Source organism: Gymnoscopelus braueri (genome assembly GCF_963280865.1).
Source record: "Gymnoscopelus braueri genome assembly, chromosome: 22".
NCBI lineage: Eukaryota > Metazoa > Chordata > Actinopteri > Myctophiformes > Myctophidae > Gymnoscopelus > Gymnoscopelus braueri.
In genome coordinates, this window is record NC_137624.1 from 30,265,206 (window position 1) to 30,288,333 (window position 23,128).

General features: G+C 40.5%; 1 protein-coding gene across 1 annotated transcript in view; it reads right to left on the reverse strand.

The window, feature by feature from the left end:
- Positions 1-1,796: 1,796 nt before the first annotated feature.
- The window catches only part of hcn1 (hyperpolarization activated cyclic nucleotide-gated potassium channel 1), a gene marked incomplete at both ends in the record, with an annotated part of 102,251 nt that continues 80,919 nt past the window's right edge, over positions 1,797-23,128 (reverse strand). Inside the window, 3 exons of the mRNA XM_080419897.1 lie at positions 1,797-2,944; positions 10,893-11,057; positions 20,714-20,954. Of these exons, the coding sequence (XP_080276023.1) occupies positions 1,797-2,944; positions 10,893-11,057; positions 20,714-20,954 (1,554 nt within the window). The remainder of the gene's footprint in view (positions 2,945-10,892; positions 11,058-20,713; positions 20,955-23,128) is intronic.

Genomic DNA, 23,128 nt, shown 5'->3' on the forward strand with positions numbered 1-23,128 from the left:
GCTCGGTGAGGAGCTGTCAGGGGTTAAGTGTCTTGTTCAGGGACACTTTGACATATACAGTAGATAGGTGAGCCGAGGGTCGAGCTTGTGACCTTCTGATTACCAGACGGCCTCTCTGCCCACCCAGCTATTATCCGCCCCCTTTAACAATCCTAACACAACAGCTCTAGGAAATGAGGCATTTGAGAGGATAGATTAGACTCCCTTTCAATAAGATAACTTTTAAATCAAGTTATACACTGTAGGTAAATATAGTATATGTTCACTTGTGATGTGAAATCAAAAGCTAGTCTAGGAAATAAATAATACACAGAGAGGGATTCTTAACCACTTAAACACTATATACTTCGTTGACTGGGGTCCCACATGGGTCCGTTCTTGGCCCCTTCCCTTTCTCCCCTCTAAACCATATGTCTTCGCCGAGAACAGCCGATCTGCAAGCTCACAACGTGTCACAACGCAGCGCCTTGTGAGCTTGCGCGTCAGCTATTTTCACCAAATGTTCCTCTGTTATGACATGCCCAGAATAGGGATGCATGGGTTCATGTGGTTAAATATCCTCTGCCCAAGCATCTCTCAGTATCAAGTAGTGCTAGCTATTGCATTAAGGTTTGTTTATCTCTAATGGAACATATGCATTTTGTCACTTATTTACCTTTTTTTTTTCGCATATAGATGATATCCAGGTTCCTGACAGAAGTAAGACATTTGTTATGATTGAGAATGCACCACACAGTATCTGTAAATACTAGATCTACAAAACTATTTACAACACACATATAGGTAATTTTTATATCACAGTCTATTGCATAATGGTGATAATCTTTAGTTTATAAATATTATAAATGTACACATAGTTTTTAAGCAACGTTACATAACTTCAATCTCTGCCATTTGAAATTAGGAGTAGAAAAAAATAGCATCCATCCATCTCTTTCTCTCTCTCTCTCTTGCTCTCTCGCTCTCTCTCTCGCTCTCGCTCTCTATCTTTCTCTCCACACTCCATCCTTCTTGACAAGAATCAAAGAAAGCAGCATTTCAATTATTCTATTCCCTTTGGACCCATAACACTGTCATGGTCTATGTCAGAGCCGCTGTGAGGATGTTGGCTCATAGGAGTATGTATTGCTGTTGCTGAGAGCAACATAACACCTAGCTACTGTATACGTATGTGTAGACTGAAATAAGGGTTAGGTTCCCGGAAAATTTGATCAGATTCATTGTGTGAGTGTGCTTTTTGACAGTATTTGTTTTGTGTTGAGTTATTCCACAGTGGTGCCTAAAGCTGCTGAATAGGAGAAGATATTCCTTCCTCTTCCTCGTTGATAAAAAAAAACAACACAGAAAATAGTCATTGTCAGGATCCACAATGCATTCCAGTTACAAAACAAAAAAGGAAACAAACAAACAAACAAACTAAAAAAAAGAACAAGAAACAAAAATCCTTCATACATTGTATATGTTTCTTTATATTTTTCAGAAAGGAAGACTCATGTTTATACTAGAGCTCTTAAATAGCCATTGCCAAATATTCTAGTTGGATTTACACATATATATATATATTTATTTATATATTTATTTGTTTAATATACATTCTTAAGTTTAGGGAGACAATGTGTCTAAAATATAATACAAGGGCTGTCTGTACAGGAAATCTATGAGGTTATCTTTTCAGAATAAAACTGGAGAGAAACAAAAAATACTGAAGTTCCTCATATTTCTCTTTTGTTGAATCTCCGTTTTTAAAAAGTAATCGAAACACATAAGTAAAAAAAAGAAAAGAAGAAAATATGAGATCATAAATTTGATGCAAAGCGCATTTTGTCTTGTTCGGTCTCTGTACTGCTCAAGACTGAATCTCTCCTAGATCCAGGGGATTCCCTGTGCTGGGATGTGGTTGACGCCGCCGCCGCAGCGGCTGCTGCTGCCGCCGCCGCCGCCGCCGAACGCACCGGGGGCAAAGCTCCCGACGACATCTGGCGGAATAAGTTGACCCGCTGGGGCACTGTGGTGCGGATACCGGTTTGCAGACCCCCTATTCCTTGGATCGCGGTGGCCGCTGCCGCCACGGGCGGCGCGATGGAGGCCAGAGAGTCTCCCGAGGCCGGATGCACTCTGGGCCCTAGGGACGTGTCATGTGGCAAGGACGGTTGGGAGGCTGACAAGTGTCGCACGTCTCGACTCAAGCTCCCCGACTGGAGGGCCTGTGTGCTCTTGTGGATGTCTCCCCTCTGAGGTGAGGGGACCTGCTGCTGCTGAGGTGACTGTTGCTGCTGCTGCTGTTGTTGTTGCTGCTGTGCTGCCGAAGATGCGGCCGAAGACGACACAGCGGGAGGCGTCTGCTGCAGCTGTTGCTGCTGCGTGGGGGGGATGGGCTGCTGGGGCATGGGCTGCTGGATGAGCGACAGCTGGGAGCCGGTGCGCGAGCCGTACTGGAAGCTCCGGCCAGCCAGAGGGGTCTGCACTGTTGGGCTGCACATGGCGGCCGTGAAAGAGCAGGGGGACATGATGGCCCCCTGCTGTTGGAGCGGGGTCTGGGGGTTGGTCGCGGACGAATTGAGGTTGCCGTGGGAAACGCTCGGGGCAGGGTAGAGTACCTGCGCGGCAGCCGCGGCGGCGGCTGGCAGGATGCGGTTGGTGGAGGCGTTGGCGATAGCCGAAGCACTGTAGGTCAATGGTACAGAGGACTGTTGGAATTGGTTGTTGCCTATGGAACTCGAGAAGGGCGGCTGGGCTGGTGAGTTAATGATGGAGTTTCCAGACATCGGTGTTGAGTTCATCCCGGTGACTGACATCCCGGTGACTGACTGCTTGCGGTCTACCATCATCACCATCTCCCTGTCCTGACGAATGATCTGCTTCAAGATCTCGTTCTCCTGGGTGTTGAACACGCCGGCGTTCAAGTCCTTCTGAAACTTCTGCAGCAGCAGCGAGTTCTTCTTCCCTGTTGAGGTGAAATCGACAGAAGTAAGTACATGGCTGTGGCGCACAAATCATACAGGAGAGCATCATTAAAGATGCAGTTTTATGAAGGTGTTCTCTACGGTGCACAGTTATGTACTTTGAACTTTGAATACAGTTTCTACCAACCTATACTATCTGCAAGCTATATACTTATCATAATTAGCTAGTGTCCCTACAAAGCTTTTGCATTTCAGCATGCAATGTTTATGTCTCTCTGGCCTAGAATGAATTTAAATGCATTTCAGGTAGTTTGTGCCCTGTGCATTTTCACAGAGGAGTGTCATTCCCCCAGTGCCTCTCAATTCATAACAAAGATTCTCACATTGATTTGAGTGCTTTTGCAATTCTGAAAATTGCATCTTTAAGCCAAGCAAGGGTGGTGATAGACAATATAAAGAACATTGAATGACAGTGATTATGATGATAACAAGTATGACATCTGAGAAGAGTGAGAGGTTTGTTAACACACATCACTGATGGTGTGACATGAGAGCACAGATCGGCCAGGTATCGATGTAATGTAACTATGACGAGACAAGGGATAATATACAGTATAAAAACTATATATTGGTTTGTGTGTGTGTATGTGTGTATGGGTGTGAGTGCACTGTATATATGTATATTAAATAACAACCACAAAAATGATTTGACATGTTCAAGGACAGAATACAGATTATTTTAACTATAGGACAGTTCACCTAAGACACGTCACAGGGATACTTACAGTAAGCACTATTCATAAACACATCACAAAAACACAAACCAAACTAAAAGACTATTTCTATCATACCATACCATTATTAGACACAGATTATTAGTAATACTATTCTGTAAACAACTTATTGGACTGCTAGTCACCTGAACATCATACGACATCAAGATGGAAAAGTAGCAATATAGATAATCACAATCTTTTTTAATTCAAAATTCACTGCAGGTCATCATCTATTTGTATAAATTATGATAAAATATTGACCTGTTTTGGTATGGGAAGCACAGGTAACCAGAAGAACACACTAATTTTACGAAATCTTCTGTTTATGCCAGAATGAAACCTCTCCTAGCCTATTATAAGCCAGTGACAATAAAATTATTGTTATACATTTACCACTTTTGCGGTTTTATGTGCCAAACTAAGTTAAATTCTATGGATTAAATGTGATATTGTTATGTTGTCTATCTGTCTGGGGATAATTTCTTGTGCACGCTGCCGGTAGGTCAAGGAAGTAACTTCCTGAAGATTTTTGAAAGTTTTATACTTCTTTAAATATTTAACTTTTTAGAACTTTTATACTGTAAAAGCAATGAGGATTGGTTAGGGCTGAAACTTTGCCCAAATATAGAGATGACTGATGTCATAGACCGGCCACATGATGCCCGAAATCCACATAGAAGCCATGCCATTATTAGAACCTATATCTCGCTCGCATTATAAAGGTCCATTATCTCTATTCTGCTGTGACCTCTTAATTGATTGAGAGGTGTCTGAAGTTTATTTATGGAGGATATTTATTTTTGGATGTTGACCTTTTCATGTGGAACAGCAATCTTCTCTGTTGTAAGGATGACAGAGTGGGGTTTTAGTGTGCTGAAGGCTCCGGCCACGGACCATTAATCACTAAGCCTTGAGAACCTAGGATGCTGTACTGTTAATAATGTCACGTTGATGTCAGGTGAAAACCTTGTATGTCCAAAACCGTCCCTTTTTTATTATATTAAAAACATTTTAAAATAGTGAAAATAGCTGATCTACAGTACAAGCTCACAATGTGTTGCATTTGCAATGCGTGTTGTGAGCTTGTGTATAGTTCTGCTATTTTCACTACTTTTGTGCAACGCTCTTGTATGATGAAGTTGGGCATTAATTTACAAAAAACATAAAAAGTTTAAATATGGAGATATGAGGTTTCTACCTGACAGCAACTGCTTTTTCCTTTCAAGGGTATTTACGCAGTCGACTGCAACAGCAGACTTTTAGAACAAACTCTCCCAGTTGAAGCACAATTTTATTTTATTGTTGCCTAGGTGGTAACAGAGTCATCGTCTGGCTCATAATAACAATAAATCCATCACAAACTCAATGCAAGCTTCCTAACAAACTGCAATGGTATTGAGATTATAAAACCACACTGGGACTTTCCCCCCCCGAAATACTGTATTCCTACAAAATCTGTCACCGTCCCAGGAAATCCAGGTCTTCGTTTGAGGTCAGTCTGTGGGTATAGTATCATCAACTACCACAGGCTTGGGTGACTAATAACTAATTCTAACACCAGAGCGACTATTATTAACTTACAACAAGTATTCAGTGATGGCATTTTTAAAGGTGACAGGGTTAAATTCTGTTGATGGGAAGGACATATTCATGTTATTTTTTACAAACATTTGCAAAAAGACTTGAAGTGGCATCGATGCTTCCAAAGCAAATTGACTAAGACAAGTGTCTTTTTTATGTTTTACAGAATAAAAAAGAAAGATCTACAATTTCAGTGGTGCAGCTACAATATCTGAATACATTGGGACAAGCTGGCAAGTTAATTAGCAACTACAATTAAATACTACAATTAACATAAGGATTCAATTAAGCTACCAAGTAATTCCGTAGTCTTTAATTTGATCAATTCACTGATACAACCTAGTTAAAGTAACTATTTCAATAAAATTGTCCCTAGTGGAATAAAGTCAGATTGGCACAGATTTGCAACAAATATCAAGCAGCTATATATCTCCATGAAAACTAAAACTTCAATACAATTCAAATGCTCTATTAATATATTGTTCAGTATGTGAAATTGTATCTAATTTTATTTTATATGAGCACAAATTTAAAGGAAAGAAAATTAGCATAATGGTAGGAAAAACCTTGAAATAATGACCAAATACACAGTTCAAATTAAATGAGTTTTGACATAATAAAAATTGAAATAATTTGTGGTGTATGTGCTAGCGTGTTTGCAAATGTGTGCGAGCTTGCGCCTCAAGCTAAGCTAAGCTGAATACGTTTCAAATTATTATTACTATTATGATATAGTACTATATATCCATAGTGTATATATAAGGGCTGTAAAGATTAACCGATACGAATCGGGTAGGTTGCGGTTAGAACCTGTGTGTGTGTGTGTGTGTGTGTGTGTGTGTGTGTGTGTGTGTGTGTGTGTGTGTGTGTGTGTGTGTGTGTGTGTGTGTGTGTGTGTGTGCAATTTCGATTAAAATTATAACTGATAAAACACACCATCAGTACGCACCTTGGACGGCGTGCTTGTCAACACTCAAGGCTATCGGCTGCTCGGCACGGGCACTCACCATACTCATACCGCTTTACAACAATAATCATAACGTTATAATGACCCATAAAGTCAAGGATCCTAATAGTTCAATTGCTGGACACTCACAGACTTTTATTTTTGACCAGGATCATGGTGTATTACAATTCTATTATAATTTCTTACATGGTTGTAACTTGTAATACATTATAATACTTTTATAATGCATAAAATCCCTGTTATAATGCCACTATAATTGGTCATTGGGTAATTTAGGTAAAATGAAAGACCAACACGAAACATTTCTGCCTACACCACCTCCAACAATGCATTACTTTACTTAAGTACTACAATTATAATCCACTATGATCCTAGAAAAACATATCTTGAGTGTCCAGCAATTGAGAAGTATTATTGACCATATAAGTTCATTATAAAATGCTTTACGTGTTATGATTGTTATACAGAGCATTATGAATATTTATGAATGCTTATAACTACAATTATACAATGTTATAAGCACATCATAAAGCATTCTAAGTATCTTTACAATGCATTAAAAACATGGGCTTCATAGAAAACTGCCCAGTGCATTCCTGCTGCTCATGGCACACACTGCGCACGTGCCTTTAAGCAGTGGTGGGAAAAGTACTCAAATGTTTTACTTAAGTAAAAGTATCGATACTGCAATGTAGAAGTACTCTGTTACAAGTAAAAGTCTGGAATTCAAAATTTACTTGAGTAAAAGTAAAAAAAATATTGATATCAAAATGTACTTAAAGTACCAAAAGTAAAAGTACAACATTTTTGAAAATAGGTATAAAATAGGGCTTAAGTGGTTAACGTATGTTTTATAATGTAATAATTTATATCTGCAAAGTAACTAGTGACTTAAGTTTTCAAATAATTGTACTGGAGTAAAAAGTACAATATTTGCCTCAGAGATGTAGTGGAGTAGAAGTAAAAGTATAGACAATTGGAATTACTCCGGTAAAGTAAAAGTACCTCAAAATGAGTACTTGAGTAAATGTACTTAGTTACTTTACACCACTGCCTTTAAGTGTGCGCATACAGAGGTGCATAGGTGTGTATGCATGCATGTGTATACAGTATGCAGATGAGTCTTGACTGTGATAATGAATGGATACAGTGTTTTCTGTGTAATGGCGGGTGCACAGGCAACACTCGCACCTCACCAGGTGGTCGACGTGACGTCAGTGCAATCTCTAAAAATAAAGCAGCTTAGAGCTTGCTTCTGTTGTGACTCTCTTAATGAGAGACTACTTCTTTTTTTAAATACATTTTTGTGTTTTCCTCTTGTAAATCCAACACAGTAGTCAAATCACACGTAACACAATTCATAACATACTCTTTTTGTACAGATGAAAACGTGAAAAACTGGAAAATGAAATGGTATTTCTTGCATGAAACAGAAAACAAGTATGGTATTGCATTTGTAAAGACCTGGACACTTAATCAAAACACATGGTTTAACTTGTGAACACAGTTAAAATAAAATAGATATCGACAGAGGACAAATATGTATGTTCTTATAATCTACAATAATCTATACTCTTTAGTTATTCAAAGTCATTCAAAGTCATTATGGCATGTAATATTGAATCAGATACTCGTTTCCTTGATTGCTTATCTTACTTTTCACTTCCTGTTTAAATTGATATATGTTCATTAATCCATCAATGCTAGTGTACAGTAGGTAAGTTGATTTATGTATCACTGAGGGAGGAATTCAGCTGTTCATATAACCTTGTAGGCCAAGCTCTTGGATAAATGAATTTGAAAGTGCTTTCATTTTAGCATGCCTCTAGGTCATTTTTTCCCTTGTGCGAATATAATTGGAATGAAGTGTTTACCTGATGCCTACTCGTCGGCCAGGGCATTCTTGAAAACGAGATGAGCTCGTCTCAAGACGGACTCCTGGTCAAATAATTTTTAGATAGATAGAAAACGTCAAATGTGCAACATATTATCGGCGTCAATGCATGTCACTTCTTTCTTTTTTTTTGGAACGAGACAAGCACTTAACCAAATGCAGTTCATATCAATAAACGATACAACCAGCACGGATCATGACATTGTATTTTCCCTTGTATGAGACAAAACCCCCTTTAAGATTAGCCCCAATAAACACTTCTGGATTAAGGGGAAGTGTTATTCAAAGGGCCGCTCTTATGTGTCAGTGTTGAATGACATTGTTGGCACGTAAAAAGCCAACATACCTAGTTCCTACATGAAAAGGGCAAATGTAGATTAATACCGCTTCGGTCAAAGGGCATATGTTTTGAAGGGCACAATTTAGAAAGATTGTACAGTTGTCTACCCTAAAGATTCCATATACTAATTTACACAAAAATCTTCTTCTCAACAGTGAGACATACATTACAGTACCAGATCTCTGGAGAATTTAAATGGTCTTATCATGACCAAAATTGATGCTGATCAACATGCCTGATTAAGGCAAAAATAACAGAAACAAACCCATAACATGGTGAAACTAACAGAAAATACAGGCTGCAGGCTTAATCACTGCTTTGAGACAATATCGTCATAGAATTTAAAGCAATAGGACACTTTGGTAAAGGTTTGGGTTGTGTAATTACCTTGCCATGATGTAACTCCAAAGGTGGGCAAGATATCTAAAATAGCTCTCAAAGTCAAAATTTTAGATTCCATTAATGAACACAAACAAAGCTGATTCTACCAATAAATAACATCACAAAACCCTGTTCTGCATTTATTTGTTCCTGTTGATTTAGCAATGTTTATTAGGAAGAAACTGCAGCTCCATGTCTGGATCTTCAAATTGTAAAATCAACAGAAAGTTGTCATTTTTTATAGGTAAAAAATAAAGAAATGCAGAACCGGGTTTTTTTTTATGTGCTGAAAGAGCTGTTTCCCGGTTGCACTGTAAGTAAGTCAGTGAGGAGCATATTTTGAATTATCAATTTCTAGTCAATGAAGAAACTATTTTTGATATCTCGCCCACCTTTGGAGTTGCATAATGCTAAGGAAACTACAGTACACAGCCCAAATCTCTACCGAAGTGTCCTATTGCTTTAACTTAAACATAAAATGATATACACCCGTTTAACCCGTTTGAACCTGGCATCCCTATTTAGGGGGTGTCATTATAATGTCGGTGAAAACAAAATTCAACATTTTCTAAAACAGCAAAAATAGCAGATCTACAAGCTCACAACGCATCACCGTTGTGATCTATAGTACATCTGCTATTTTTGCTATTCATTGTACTGAAGTATGGGGCTTAAGTGGTTAACCGTGTTCTAAATATATTAGAAAGCAAAGGATGAGAACTAAGAACTAATTATATGAATCAATCAAACTTTTCACATGTTATGAGAGTAATTAATCTTTGAATTTGCCTCTTTTAAGTTGAGAAGAATGAGGCAAACCTTTTTAGGGGCATGCTTTTGAAATTTCCACTTTAGAGAATTAAAAAGTTTATGCAAATTGTGCAGCAAGATGCTATGACATGATCAAAAATAAACCCCATTTGCTAAATAAGACTCTGCCCATGAGTCTAGATAAGACTGAATACATACAGTATATTTTTTGAAAGCTTAAGAGCTACCCGACTTCATTATACACTCACTTAAAATTCACTAGTCCTATTTATGCATGAATGTGATCTTCAAATGCAGCTTAGCAGAATCTGCCATATTTTGCATTCAATGTTCCGATTGTCCTTTTCAGGTGCTACAAAGTCCATTATTTCAGCCCAAATTATTAAACAGAACGTTACAGAGATATGTACAGTAAATAGGCTGAAAATGTATAATAAAGCATGCAACATTATAGATCTATAAATCTAAAGTTTACAACAAAATTGCCAAAATGTAGGCTACGACAGACGAGTGAGTATCCGACTAATCATTGCCCTGGTTGTATACATACATGTGCCCCTTTTTTTAACAGTAGTAAATGTGTTTAACCCAACCAAACGAATTAAAGCACAATCAATCATGGCCAAGTTCCACAAAAACAATTTCCTCTATCACACATTGAGGAAAAAAAAGGGAAGGATTTTTTTTTTTAAAGGACCGTACGGGAGACACAGCTGTGTCCAATGCTGTGTGAAGCCTGCTAATGAGGCGGGACCGGTGATGTCACCTTGCCCAGCTCACGGCCCCCCGTTTTGGAGGTTTAATCTGTGGTTGAGTTGGGGGGGGTTGGTTGGGGTGCTGCTCATACCCAGGTGTGCGGATGAGTGGAAGGAGGGGCGGAGGCACATGCATGTGAGGTTAGCTTCCGTCCGCTCGCTGGGATTCCAGTAGGGGGTCAACAACACCAAACCAATGAGGGGACAACCTGACTCCCTCCCGGACAGCGACATGCACTGCCTTCCAGTTAATCCATCCACAAAATGCTACTTTGCCACTTTCCAATGATCAGTGCTTGTTACAAAGGAGTCGTTAAAAAAAAGATTACTTTAGACAAATAAGGAGGAGAAAATTAGATGAAATGGGTAGAGCATTACATATCATGCAGCACAAGATGGCAGACACGGTGCTGGGGTGAAAAAAGAAAGGAGGCAAACACTGATGGAGACAAGACGAGGCACGATGACAGGCAAAAGATCCAACCAATCGGACGAAGGAATTCGATGTAGCGCGCAGGTCTTACCGATGCGGTCCAGTCTGTCGATGGCGACGGTCTCGAAGGCCCGTCGCATCATGGGGTACTCCTCCAGCACCTCGTTGAAGTGGTCAACGGAGAGGGAGAAGAGACGGCAGTAGGTGTCGGCCCGCACGCTGGCTGTCCGCCGGCCTTTTGTCAGCAGGCAGATCTCTGTTCAGGAGGATGGAAGTTGGAGAAAGAGGGGGGGACGGGGGGGGGAGGTGAGAATGAGAGAGAAAGAAATAGAGAGGAGGGGTTAAGGAGTTTGAGATGAACATGAAGAGATGCGATGGGGGGCAGAGAGGGTCAGGAGAGACAGACAGAACATAGCAGAGGTTAAAGACACAAGAAATGATCACAGTTAGTCAGATAACTCACGAATAGATTGAACCAGTATTATAGACCGAATAGATTGAACCAATATTATAGAATGAGAATACAAGTGAGGATGTAATATTTTATCTTGGCTAAATTTTTCTCCCTGCTAAGCACAATTTAGACAACCATCATTAACCATTAAGAGCAGGGAGATAGATATATAACATGCAAACAGAATTCCATATACATACGTTAATTTAGTTTGACATAAATAAAATGACAAGCCCCTCAGCATTGCTGTCACTGCTTCTGTACAAAGTCAATTCATCATCCTGCCGAGAGGTTATGTGTAATTAAACTAATTACACTGTAATGTGGTTAGCTTCACATCATGCATCAGCGGAACGCACAGTTGCCACTGAAACCTGTAGAGATGAATAAGCCCACCAACATTCGGTTGATATTAATAATATTGGCAGAGTAGTATCATATTTCTGCCAATGTCTTGTACTGTCTTGTACAGAGAACAAGAACAAGTCTGACTTTCCAAAACAATGTCTTAGATCGGTTTGGTTCCCAGATGTTAGTTAATGAGATGGCCAAGGACATTATGAGCAATACTCTAAGAGAAGATTGAGAGAAATAGGAAGATTAATAGTGTTTTTTTTTTTTAAGTGACTGACTTCATATAAAACCAATTCCTTTCTGTCACAGCATCACCATGTGCGTTAAGACTGAGAGGATGTCATAGATGTGAAATAGGAAGCATCAATTTATCTATGGTTCTGAATTATTGCACAATTTGTAGTCACAATTTGTCATCAGTCTCTAAACACTTCACTGAACGGTGACAATCAAACAGCACTCATTGCTAAAACTGGGTAGAAACAATTAGAGTGTTTTTAAAAGAAAGCTCATTGCAGATCGAATCCATTGACTTTAGGGTGGTCTTTCATATTGGGACAGTGATGTGATTGGCTTTCAAAGCAGTAGGCATGGATTTGCCAGCCGCCATTTTCATTTTCGCATGCATACATATCAGTAGGCAGAGGTCTCCAATTGTCAACGGCAACGCTTCACTAGTGTCTTTCTAACAGTGTACAGACTGAGGTGATGAGACCAGTGATGAGACCAGTCCTGGTTTGCTCTATAGCAACCGATATAGAACATTTGTCAACCAAGGTGACCTCAGCCATTACATAATCTTGTTTTCATAGCACAGGGAATAGATGATTAAGTAGTTAACTTATGGACGTGTATTGGCGTCCTGGCACAGCCCTGTGCTACCAGATGGTGTGTGAACCACTGTGGCAGGATGTACAATGGAAGCTTAATTACCTCATCAGGGTGCCCTCACTTTTTTGACTTGAGAACTACTTTTAAAACGACCAGCTCAACGATATAGAACAACCAGAAAATAATAATCCCATTGCTGGAAATACTTAAAAAATGTACCTGAGGGGCTGTAAATAATTGTGTGTGTTTTGTTGTTGTTTTTTTGGGGGGTATGGCACACGGTCTACCTGCGCAGCCTTTGTGATCTACTGGTAGATCTCGATCTACCTATTGGGCACCCCTTCTGTAGAGTATAGAAAGAAAAAGGTGTGCTTTAAGTAGAACATTAGCTGCTGTACGTGTATGAACAGCTAGGGCTTACTGAAGAAATAATGTACTCATTCATGCACGCAACCACTGGCACCGAGTATGTCAATTATAATAGAAAAAGGTCATTTCACCCATCGGTTTCTGCCCGCTAGGACTATAGTTTTACAGTACGCGCAGATTGATAATAAAAATGTCATGGCATAATGTAATCTGATATGTTCTATTATGTTCATGGGCTCTTTCAACCATCCATATCGGAACCACTTACTGTGTGAATGCACATACACAGAACATTCTGTCATAAAAACAGACTGCACTATATGGTAGAGCAGGTGTAATTTTGTCTGTTCTCATTTTGGCTATTTTCAGTAAATGAATGAAGACATGGATTATCATTCAAGTTTGTGCCTGATTTCCTCTGAGGGACAAAAAAAAACTGCATGGCTTTTGCATTGCAAGTTGTGAGAAAAGAACTCTCTGGGTGTGAATGCGGTGTTAGTGATGTTCTGATGGAAAAAGCTCCTCTGCAGAGAGAGAGAGAGATAAGAAGACAGAAAAGAAGAAAGTGTTCCCATCACACTCTGCAGGACAGGGAATTGACTGGTCATATGGGTATACTGTCTGTCAAGTCTGGCCATGACATTTACAAAGTTACTGAATGTTCCAGGGGAAACCAACTTTTGTGCAATTTGGACGTTCAACATACAGTACAGTAGGCTACGGTACAGTGAGAATTCACTTTATGCAAGCACATCGTCATTAATAAACCTTGATGATTCAGTTCTATATTGCTCTTTTTTATAACTGTAACCCGTTTTAAAAGTTGCTTGCCTTGAATTTGATTGGCTCAGCAGTAGTTGAGTTGAACAGGAAACCCATGACACCTTGTGTTTCTGGGTAAAATCTGCTGCTGAGCCAATCAAATGAAGCTATGAGAAACTGACCCCGGAAGAGGAAATGTTTATGCTACCTTCTGGAAAAGAGAACAACAATCATGGACATAGCCTATTGTCTACTTGTGCTCTCCTCTGTCTGTAGAGTCGCTTGCTGGACCCGGGCTTGGGGCTCCACACACAACACAACACCAGAGAGAGAGAACACCAGCAGTGCACTCAACAGTGCAAAGTTATAAAGGACTTTGATTTACACGCATAGCAAGCAGCAGTCCCAGCAAGGGCCGAGCTACACGTTCTCATGCTTTTCCCCCCTCAGTTGGTTAGTACAGCAAACTGAAATTGAATGAAGCTTTAAGCTTAGCTATTATTACCATTTTTGCCACTGGCTATGGGTTCTGTAGTTTCAGTGGCAGTCCCGAGTCTCATGTCTGCACATAATGCACAGTGCACACATCCCCGGGTATTGGATATTTACAAATTGATGAATCATTAATTATAGAGTATCACTGAGCCATGCAGTACATTTAGCAGTTTGTTAAGGGTTAAAATGACCATCGCCTAATCATTTCAGTGTTACAAGGATTCCATTAGGACCTAATTATTGATTCCATGTACTGTACACTGAAGCTACTGTACTGTATGTGTCAGCTAAACATAATAAACTAATCTATCAATATTCCTTTAGACTTTTTAGAGCATGGCACACAAGGAGGGACAAATACAGTGCGAGACAGAACAACTTAAAATAAATGTTTAATCTACTGTTTATTTAATAAGCCATTTCTCTAATTTGGTAAATTGAGGCATAGGGCCCTTTATTAGTCAATTATTAATGGGCTCAAATCCTCGTTATCAGTCCGACTCTGTATACAAATTAGAATGGCTGTCCAACTAGCCAGGTTCAAGGTGTATATTTGTTTGTTTGTGTGCGTGTGCACGCACCCTTAGAGGGAGGCCAGGTCACATGTATGCTGACACATGTCCATTACCTTGTCACAAAGCATGTCACACTGCTGACCCCAGGGGTACTGTGGTTAATTTGTTATCACTTGTGTGTCATGTACTCCCATGGTAACCGACCCTCTGTCTCCCCCATGGCTGAGAGGGGAAGTCCTAAATGACATGCAGTATAATACAAACCCAATAGGGATTTTCATGCACCGTCTGTCATTGTGGTATAGCATCATCCTCTCCCGGGCCCAGAGACAGACTTCCCTGCAGAGGTGTCGTGTACATATTGCAATGCCATTGACCAAGGCCCAGGAGCGATTACTGGATCTCAAAGTGGGGTCTGGGATCCCCCAGGTGTCCTGGAGGGCGATCCAGGGGGTCCCCAGCAAAACGAGGAACAGTTTAAACACTTCCCCCTATTTAATTGTTTTGGCTCACAACGACCTACCGCCATGTCACAATGCATTGTGAGATTGTACAGTAGATGTGCTATTTTCAAAACCTTTTGACAAATCTTTTCAAATGGAGTTCCGCGGCTATAATTTCTTTTGAGAACCACTGACTAGGTTTAGATGACCACTGTTTCTGTTGACAATACTTTTTGCTGTACTGTCCGTGTGTAAGCGAGTCCAGTTGTATTGGAAAGCACCCATTTTGGTTCACTCGACGTCCATTTACAACAAATGCATGACCTTTTTTTTTTTGGCTCGAAAACAAGCCAGGAGCATCCGACGGTGGGGCCTCGAGGCTCGTTTGGCGAGCGCTGTCAATGGCCACCATGAGTGACAACAAGCACAGCCGTCCAAGTTGATAAGCCATGGTGTGTATGGAACAGGTTATCACACTAACCAAAACACACACTCCTTCCCTACATCACAAGCAGTAGTTATTTTGTGGACAACTGGTTTGGTAATCATGCATCATGCGTGTACTGCCCTTATAGATCTCCTGCTAATTTGCTAATGGCCACTTGTGAAGTTGTGACTATGGGTGGTTGTTCAATATTCTCTCTCTCTCTCCCCCATGTCTTATCTCTGCTGCACCCTTCATTTGCTTCTCCTCTACCCCTCTTTCTCATTCTAGCCACAGTTTGGTCGTAGTGGCCTGATGGTTGAATTGAATATGTGATTCACCAGAGAGATAGAAAAGAGTGAGGTGTCTGACACACAGCCAGCTGCTCCCCAGTCAGAGCCCATCTCCTAATGCTGTACTCATGCATATGGGAAAAGTACCAGCTGGACAGAAGGCAAGAGCAGGTGGCTGAGAACCAGCAGAACACAGCCAAATGAGTACTGTAACGTTTATGCCTTGGAAAGCAGCAGATAAATTAACAAAATGGGAAAACCAATGCTTTGTTTGATTTTTAATTCAAGCATTTTCCCTCACGTGGTCCTTTATAGTGCATAGACTCATTCATAGTCGCCTATCCTTTAGTCTCGCATTGCCAGATGATTAGAGATCTCCGCCTACTGATAGAAGTATGGGGATATCTAAATTCAATGTCCCCAGCACCAGTGGTGGAAAAAGTACTCAAATGTTTTACTTGTAAAAGTATCAGCACTGAAATGTAGAAGTACTCTGTTACAAGTAAAAGTAGGGAATTCAAAATTTACTTGAGTAAAAGTACAAAAGTATTGGTATCAAAATGTACTTAAAGTACCAAAATGTACTTAAAGTACCAAAAGTAAAAGTACAAAAATGTTTGAAAATAGCAGATCTACAAGCTCACAACACGTTGCGACGCGTTGCGACGCGTTGCGACGCGTTGTGAGCTTGTAGATAACTATTTTCAAATAGCCGAGGTATAAAATAGGGCTAGAGTGGTTAATGCATGTTTTATAATGTAATCATTTATATCTGCAAAGTAACTAGTAACTAAAGTTTTCAAATAATTGTAGTGGAGTAAAAGTACAATATTTGCCTCCGTGATGTAATGGAGTAGAGGTAAAAGTATAGACAATTGGAAATACTCCAGTAAAGTAAAAGTACCTAAAAATTTTACAGTTCTTGAGTAAATGTACTTAGTTACTTTACACCACTGCCCAGCACTAAGTAAGCCTACACCCGCTGCTTTGAAAACCAATCCTGATACCGTCCCAACTTGAAGGGCCACCCTAAAGTCTTTGCATTGGTTCTGCAATGCAGTTATTTCTTTATTGTTTTCATCCAGCTTGACATTGAATGTAGATGTCACCAGATGTACTGTATCAGGAGGCGGCGATCTGTGATCTTCTGGCTACGTGGGACTACAGTACTGTAGCTGACCTTTGATGTTTTGCTTTCTCTCATCACCACTCTCCGAGTACAGTGCAATTAAAATCAGGAAATTCAAGGAATTCACTCTTAATCTAGTCTCTCTTCCTTGAGACAGACAGATGCTTGCCTATTTACCGAACACAACAGATCACATCAGTTCAGATTTGTGATGTAACCTTCGACATATTCAGATGAAAGCTCAGATAGGATAATCCAAAAATCTGGTGAATTAACTTTTTCCCCCCCTTTTTCTCATCACTCATATGATTTATGTATGCTGTTGCCCAGGGTCAGTTTCCGTGGTTATAGGTTAGTATGGCTATTAGCATGCGGGTACAGCATTATAACTTTGACAGTCGTGACATTTGGATAATTATGACTATTATAATATACTGTATACTACTATAGTATAGTTTTGTTGGAAATACTGCAAAAATGTGGAAGGCCAGGCTCCATTCTTGGGTAAGGTTTCCGTTTGTTCCCACTGCCTGACTTCCACTATAACATTTTTGTTAAACAAACACACACACACACACACACACACACACACACACACACACACACACACACACACACACACACACACACACACACACACACACACACACACACACACACACACACACACACACACACACACACACACACACACACACACACACACACATTTTGGCTGATCAAAAATCATGAAATCTTTTTTTTTAATATATTCTTTAAAGCGAACATTTGTAACTAAAATCTTTGCTTCTGGGGGGTCCATGGAACTAAATATTTTGAGATGGGGGCCCGCTGCTACATATCATTTTGGGTGGTCCTTGACTTGAAAAAGTTTGAGAACCACTGATATTATAGCAACATAAGTGTTTCAGAAAACTATTAGGATTTAGAAGACATTTGTAGAATCGGACTCAGGTCTTAATGGGTTAAAGATGGCTTGCCTCCTACAGAGCCACGCTGTGAAAAGCTGTTGCATGTTTGTCACATGACTCCCAAGATCATGTGTACCCAATTAGGTGAAGATTGGCCCAAATGCATGGAGTTACTTCCTTGGCCTACTGGCAACATGTACAAGAACGTTGGAACTGATTGGTTCAGTGGTTTGTGAGATTAGCTCCGAACAGACAAAAGAACTGGTCAAAAACATAATCCCCCCTTGTTTTTGCCCTGGCGGAGATAAAACATAATAAGAAACAATAATCACCAAAATGTATTCAAAACTAAAAGTGTGAATTAAATATGAATTACAGTTATTATGAGAGAAGCTTACATGTTAATGGTTTTATAACAGCTTTAAGATTCTCATTCTCAAAATCCTTACAGGATGATTAGTACCGGTACTGTAAATCAAACATAACGAACATATCCACCGCTAGCTCCCCTTTTAACTTAGAGGTGACAAGGACTCATCAGATTGTTAAGGACTATTGACCGCCGCCATTAAATGTAGTTATAGTTGTCATTATTAATCGACTCCCCTAACAGGAAACCACAGTCAGCTACACGCCTTTGCTGTGTCTCTTTCCTTCTGTTGGTCTCAAAGAGTGTGATTGATGTCCTGCTACTGTTGGCATTACAAGTTTAATTTGTCAGGGGCTTAATGGCTAACGGTTTGTTTCTGACATTTATGTTTGGGTTTTTTACAGTCCACTTGTTCTGTGCCACGATGCTTCATCCTTTGTGCCAAATTCAACTCTGTGTTGTACAGTATACCAGAAGATCCATCACTGCTTTGCATAATTATTATGTGCTGCGCCCCCAATTTACACCAGTAGATGAAAGCCAACACGTTCTGCTGAACTACAGTATATATAAAGCTTCCTGTTTTCGTGACAAAAGCCCCCCTGGATGAAAAGGAACAACATTAAAGCAACATTAATCATTTATTTTTGATTCATTGCTTTCGGCATTCCTTACTGTTTGTAAGGTATGAAGACTGATGAGGAAAATAAAACAAAGTGGTGGTATTCTTAGATCTGTAGTCCCCTTTTATAGTGGCGCTGAGATAAAATTCGCACAATCCTCTAAACTGGGAAACTTTGATTTGCTCGTGCAAAGACACAGTTTTGTCTAAATGAACCACCTACATTAAAATGTGATGTTTGAATAATTGATATGTAATGTGCTACAGGAGGAGGAGGAGGGGGATAGGAATATACTGTATATGATGAATTATATAGAGAGAAAAAGACAAAGTCAGAGGACGATAAACAAAGAGAGCAGCGGAGAGTGAAATTACTCGGTAAATCACGTAAAAGGAACCTCTAGTAGTGCAGACTACAGGATGTGTGTGTGTGTGTGTGTGTGTGTGTGTGTGTGTGTGTGTGTGTGTGTGTGTGTGTGTGTGTGTGTGTGTGTCCGTCCGAGAAAGAGAGAGAAGGGGGCAAGAGAGTGAGGTTGAGTGATAGATAGTGTTGATTTTGACAGCACATTTTTATTCAGTTTCAGTCTAGTCTTTTGAATCAAATTCCATTTACCGTAGTTTTAGTCATATTTTAGTCATCTGAAATGCTTTAGTTTTTGTCTAGTTTTAGTCGACTAAATATCATAAGATTATAGAAGACTAAATCTACAGTTGATTTAGTCGACTAAAATTTATTTTGGCGGTGCCTTGATGGCTTCGTAATGGCTGATTTTACACTTGCTGAAAATAGCCGATTTACAAGCTCACAACGCGTCGCAGCGCGACGCGTTGTGAGCTTGTAGATCTGTTTGTAGATCTATTTTCAGAGCGCAACACCTGAGCTCAACCAAACATAAAATGAATTGTCTTTTAGTTCTTTTAGTCTACTGGATCTCTTCTCCACTAGTCCCTCACTAATATTTTAGTCTAGTTTTTATTTGTTTACGAAATTGTCAATATATTTAGTCTTAGTTTTAGTCGTCATAGCTTAGTTTTTATTTCGTTTTTACTTCGTTTTCGTCACCTTCGTCAAGGTGAGAGACAGAGGGGGGGGGGGAGAGAGAGGCAGGCAGCAACCTCTGTGTCCTAAGGGATGCCTGATCCCTGCGTTGGCCCATTCCACCAGCCAGATGAGGGACTTATGTAACAGCGGATGCCAAACCACTATCCAACACTGTTTAATGAGGATCAACATCTACAATAACCTAACTTCAAATAGCTTCCAATGCATAACCCTAGGCTAGGCTCAAGCATCTATCACTGCATGTGCAGTGTGTGTGTGTGTGTGTGTGTGTGTGTGTGTGTGTGTGTGTGTGTGTGTGTGTGTGTGTGTGTGTGTGTGTGTGTGTGTGTGTGTGTGGAGGGTGGGAGGTTAAATGTGTGGGTGTGTGCATGTGTGAATACCTGTAAATGTTGTGTTTCTATTTGGGAGAATGAATGTATGTGATGTAACGTGTGGAAATGTGTGCACTTCTAAATGTATAAAATTCATCTGAATACAAAAGCTATTTGACCTGATCTCGTATAGTTCAGTATTTTTGGGCGGTGAAACCGCCCCTATAAGTGAGATTTGGAAAAATGTACATTTTCCTGCGCTGTGATCTGGGCCCAGGAAATTTGTACAATTATCCTGCGCTGTGATTGGCCAATCACAGTCTATTCAGGACTGTGATTGGCCAGTGTCACATGACACATGTGCATAGCCCTATATAAGAAAACATAACTTGAAAAAAACCAAGTTATGGTTTCGTCCATCATAAAGAGTGTTTCAATAAATGTATTTATCTTTTGTACATGATTGGTTGACTCCATTCAGTATTGTGATTAGCTAGCAAGACACCGCCCACTTCACACAGGGTGTGATTTTTTTTAATATAACCAGAAATATTGTTTTTTCTCACCTCCAAAGTAGGACCCATCTGTTAGCTTCATCTCCTTGTTGAACTTAGTGATGACACTTGCAACGCCATGTTGTATGAAATACATCTTCTTGCCCACTGTGCCTTCACGGATGATGTAATCATTGGGTTGAAAGACCTCAAACTTCAGCTTGCTAAGCATGCCTGTCACAAAGTTTGGATCCGCGTTGGCAAACAGAGGCATGGTGGCCACTAGCTTACGACAATTGAAGTTGACAATCTCCTGAAGTAGGACAAAGAGGGAAAAAAAAGAAAAGGTTGGGGAAACAAATGGGAATTAGGTGCTGTGGCATAAACTATTCAAATCAATTTTGATCTGTGAATCAGCGCCCCACCTGAAACATGAAACATTCATAGCAGTCAGTTGCTTTAACAGTTTGACACACAAAATAACATCGTAAATCTTTGGCACAAAAATGTAATCACAGATTTCATCCGTGCACATAATTGAACATGACACATATTGGTGTTTTGTCCCTGGTGCCACTAAAGCATCAATCCTGAGAGAAACGTCGTGGCACGCCAGTCAGTTGCCAATGAGTTTGCCCCTGAGTGGCGGTGGCAAGACATTTCTCTGGTCTCATCTTGTCCCCTCTCACCCAGCAGGACATTAGAGGTAGGGCTGGGCAATTAACAAAAAATAAAAACGAAACCAGCTTAGGAATGATCCCTCGTCACTCAGAGACGCAGTAGACGGATGTGACGTCATTCCAAAAAAACGGACTTCCGTCCGCCTCAACTATAGGATTTTTTGGAAAAACACTCAGTTTCTTTTTTTTTGTGATGAAAACCACCCATTTTCAACGGGCCATGGCCCCAAAATGGCCGATCGCGGTTGGAATGTTATCGTTCCAGTGGATACACGGATCCCTCTCCCAACCCACGGAGACGTTTTTTTTTTGGGGGGGGGGGGGGGGGGTTGTACACAACGTGGCTTCCGCGGCGTTTCAAAGATCGTCTATTTAAAGGTAATCTGAGTTCCCAGAAGTTTTCGCCAGCTCGTCGAGGAACTTCTGGGCCAGAGCCCTGGTATTTGTGGGCGGGATGTAATTTACGCTCAGAATCTGAGCGGACACGCCTCTTACCGGTCTGAGAGCTGTGCAACTCGTCTAAAAAGTCTGACGATAGGCAAACAGCAGTACACAACGATGGCGGCCGCAATTTCTCAAGGGGAAATTGCTTCCCGTCGATCCTATTTAGATGCAACACCCAGTGCATGTGGATCCCGCCCCCTTTTCTTCATTGGCTGTTGATTTGAATCACAACGTAGTGGCCGCCCCTGTCCAAGCTCCGACGCAATGCCTCCCAGACTAATTTAAAGGTAATTACGGTGGCATGGGGGCAAAAAACGGTGTTTAATATCTTGGCGGGTAACTTTTGAAGCCAAGATATCATTATCTGAAGATTTGCAGCTCCATTCACTTAACTTATAACTGAAAAAGGCTGTATCTCGCTTCCTAAGCACTTTTTTTTTACTTTGAAAAAATAAAAAAATATAAATCGTAATGGCCAGAAATAGATATTAATAATTTGGGCACTCAATGAGTTAATAATCATTCATTAATTGTAATCAAGGCAAAATGTTAGAAATAATCAGGTTATTGATTTGAAGTCATATCGCCCAGCCCTAATTAAAGGCTTGTTTACTACTTGCACAAACAACTATTCTGTTGCCCTGCAGACGGGGAAGAGGGGCTCAAAACGCTGCTCATGTTCTACAACAACCGCTGACCGATGACTCTCCTTCAATGACGACAGGACATCGAGAGAGATAACGAATCTGTGGGATTGCTTGCTAGCTAGACAAGAGGCTGAGGTGCAGTCGTTAGCTCAGTCACTAGCACTACTGTCACCTAAAGCCAGGGGGCTCTGACCCCAATCATGCACAAGGAATAATGAATTAGATAGCTGGCAGTTTCCGAGCCCAGCCAAGAGTCCTCTCTCGAGGACACAATCTTTAGGCTTTTTCTATTTAAAGCAGAGGTATCACATGGCAGAGAGAGAGGGAGAGATATAGACTGAGAGAGAGAGAGAGAGAGAGAGAGAGAGAGAGAGAGAGAGAGAGAGAGAGAGAGAGAGAGAGAGAGAATGAGAGAGAGAGAGATAGACTAAGAGGGAGAGGGAGAGAGATCTAGACTAAGAGAGAGAGAGGGAGAGAGAGACGGGGACAGGGACGGGGGTACTATGGCTAGCAGCTGCAGAGACGGCTAAGACAAGTAGTTTTGAAGGTAAGACAGGTACTTTGGAAGGGGAGACAGGTGCTTTTGAAGGGGAGACGTTGAGGGTTCTTTCACCTTGTCTGCGTCAGACTCATCACCCATAATGCACTCCCGCCTTCTCCAGGTTAGCATCCTATCAGCTATTTATTGTATATTCGTTTTTTTGGGGGGCTGAACA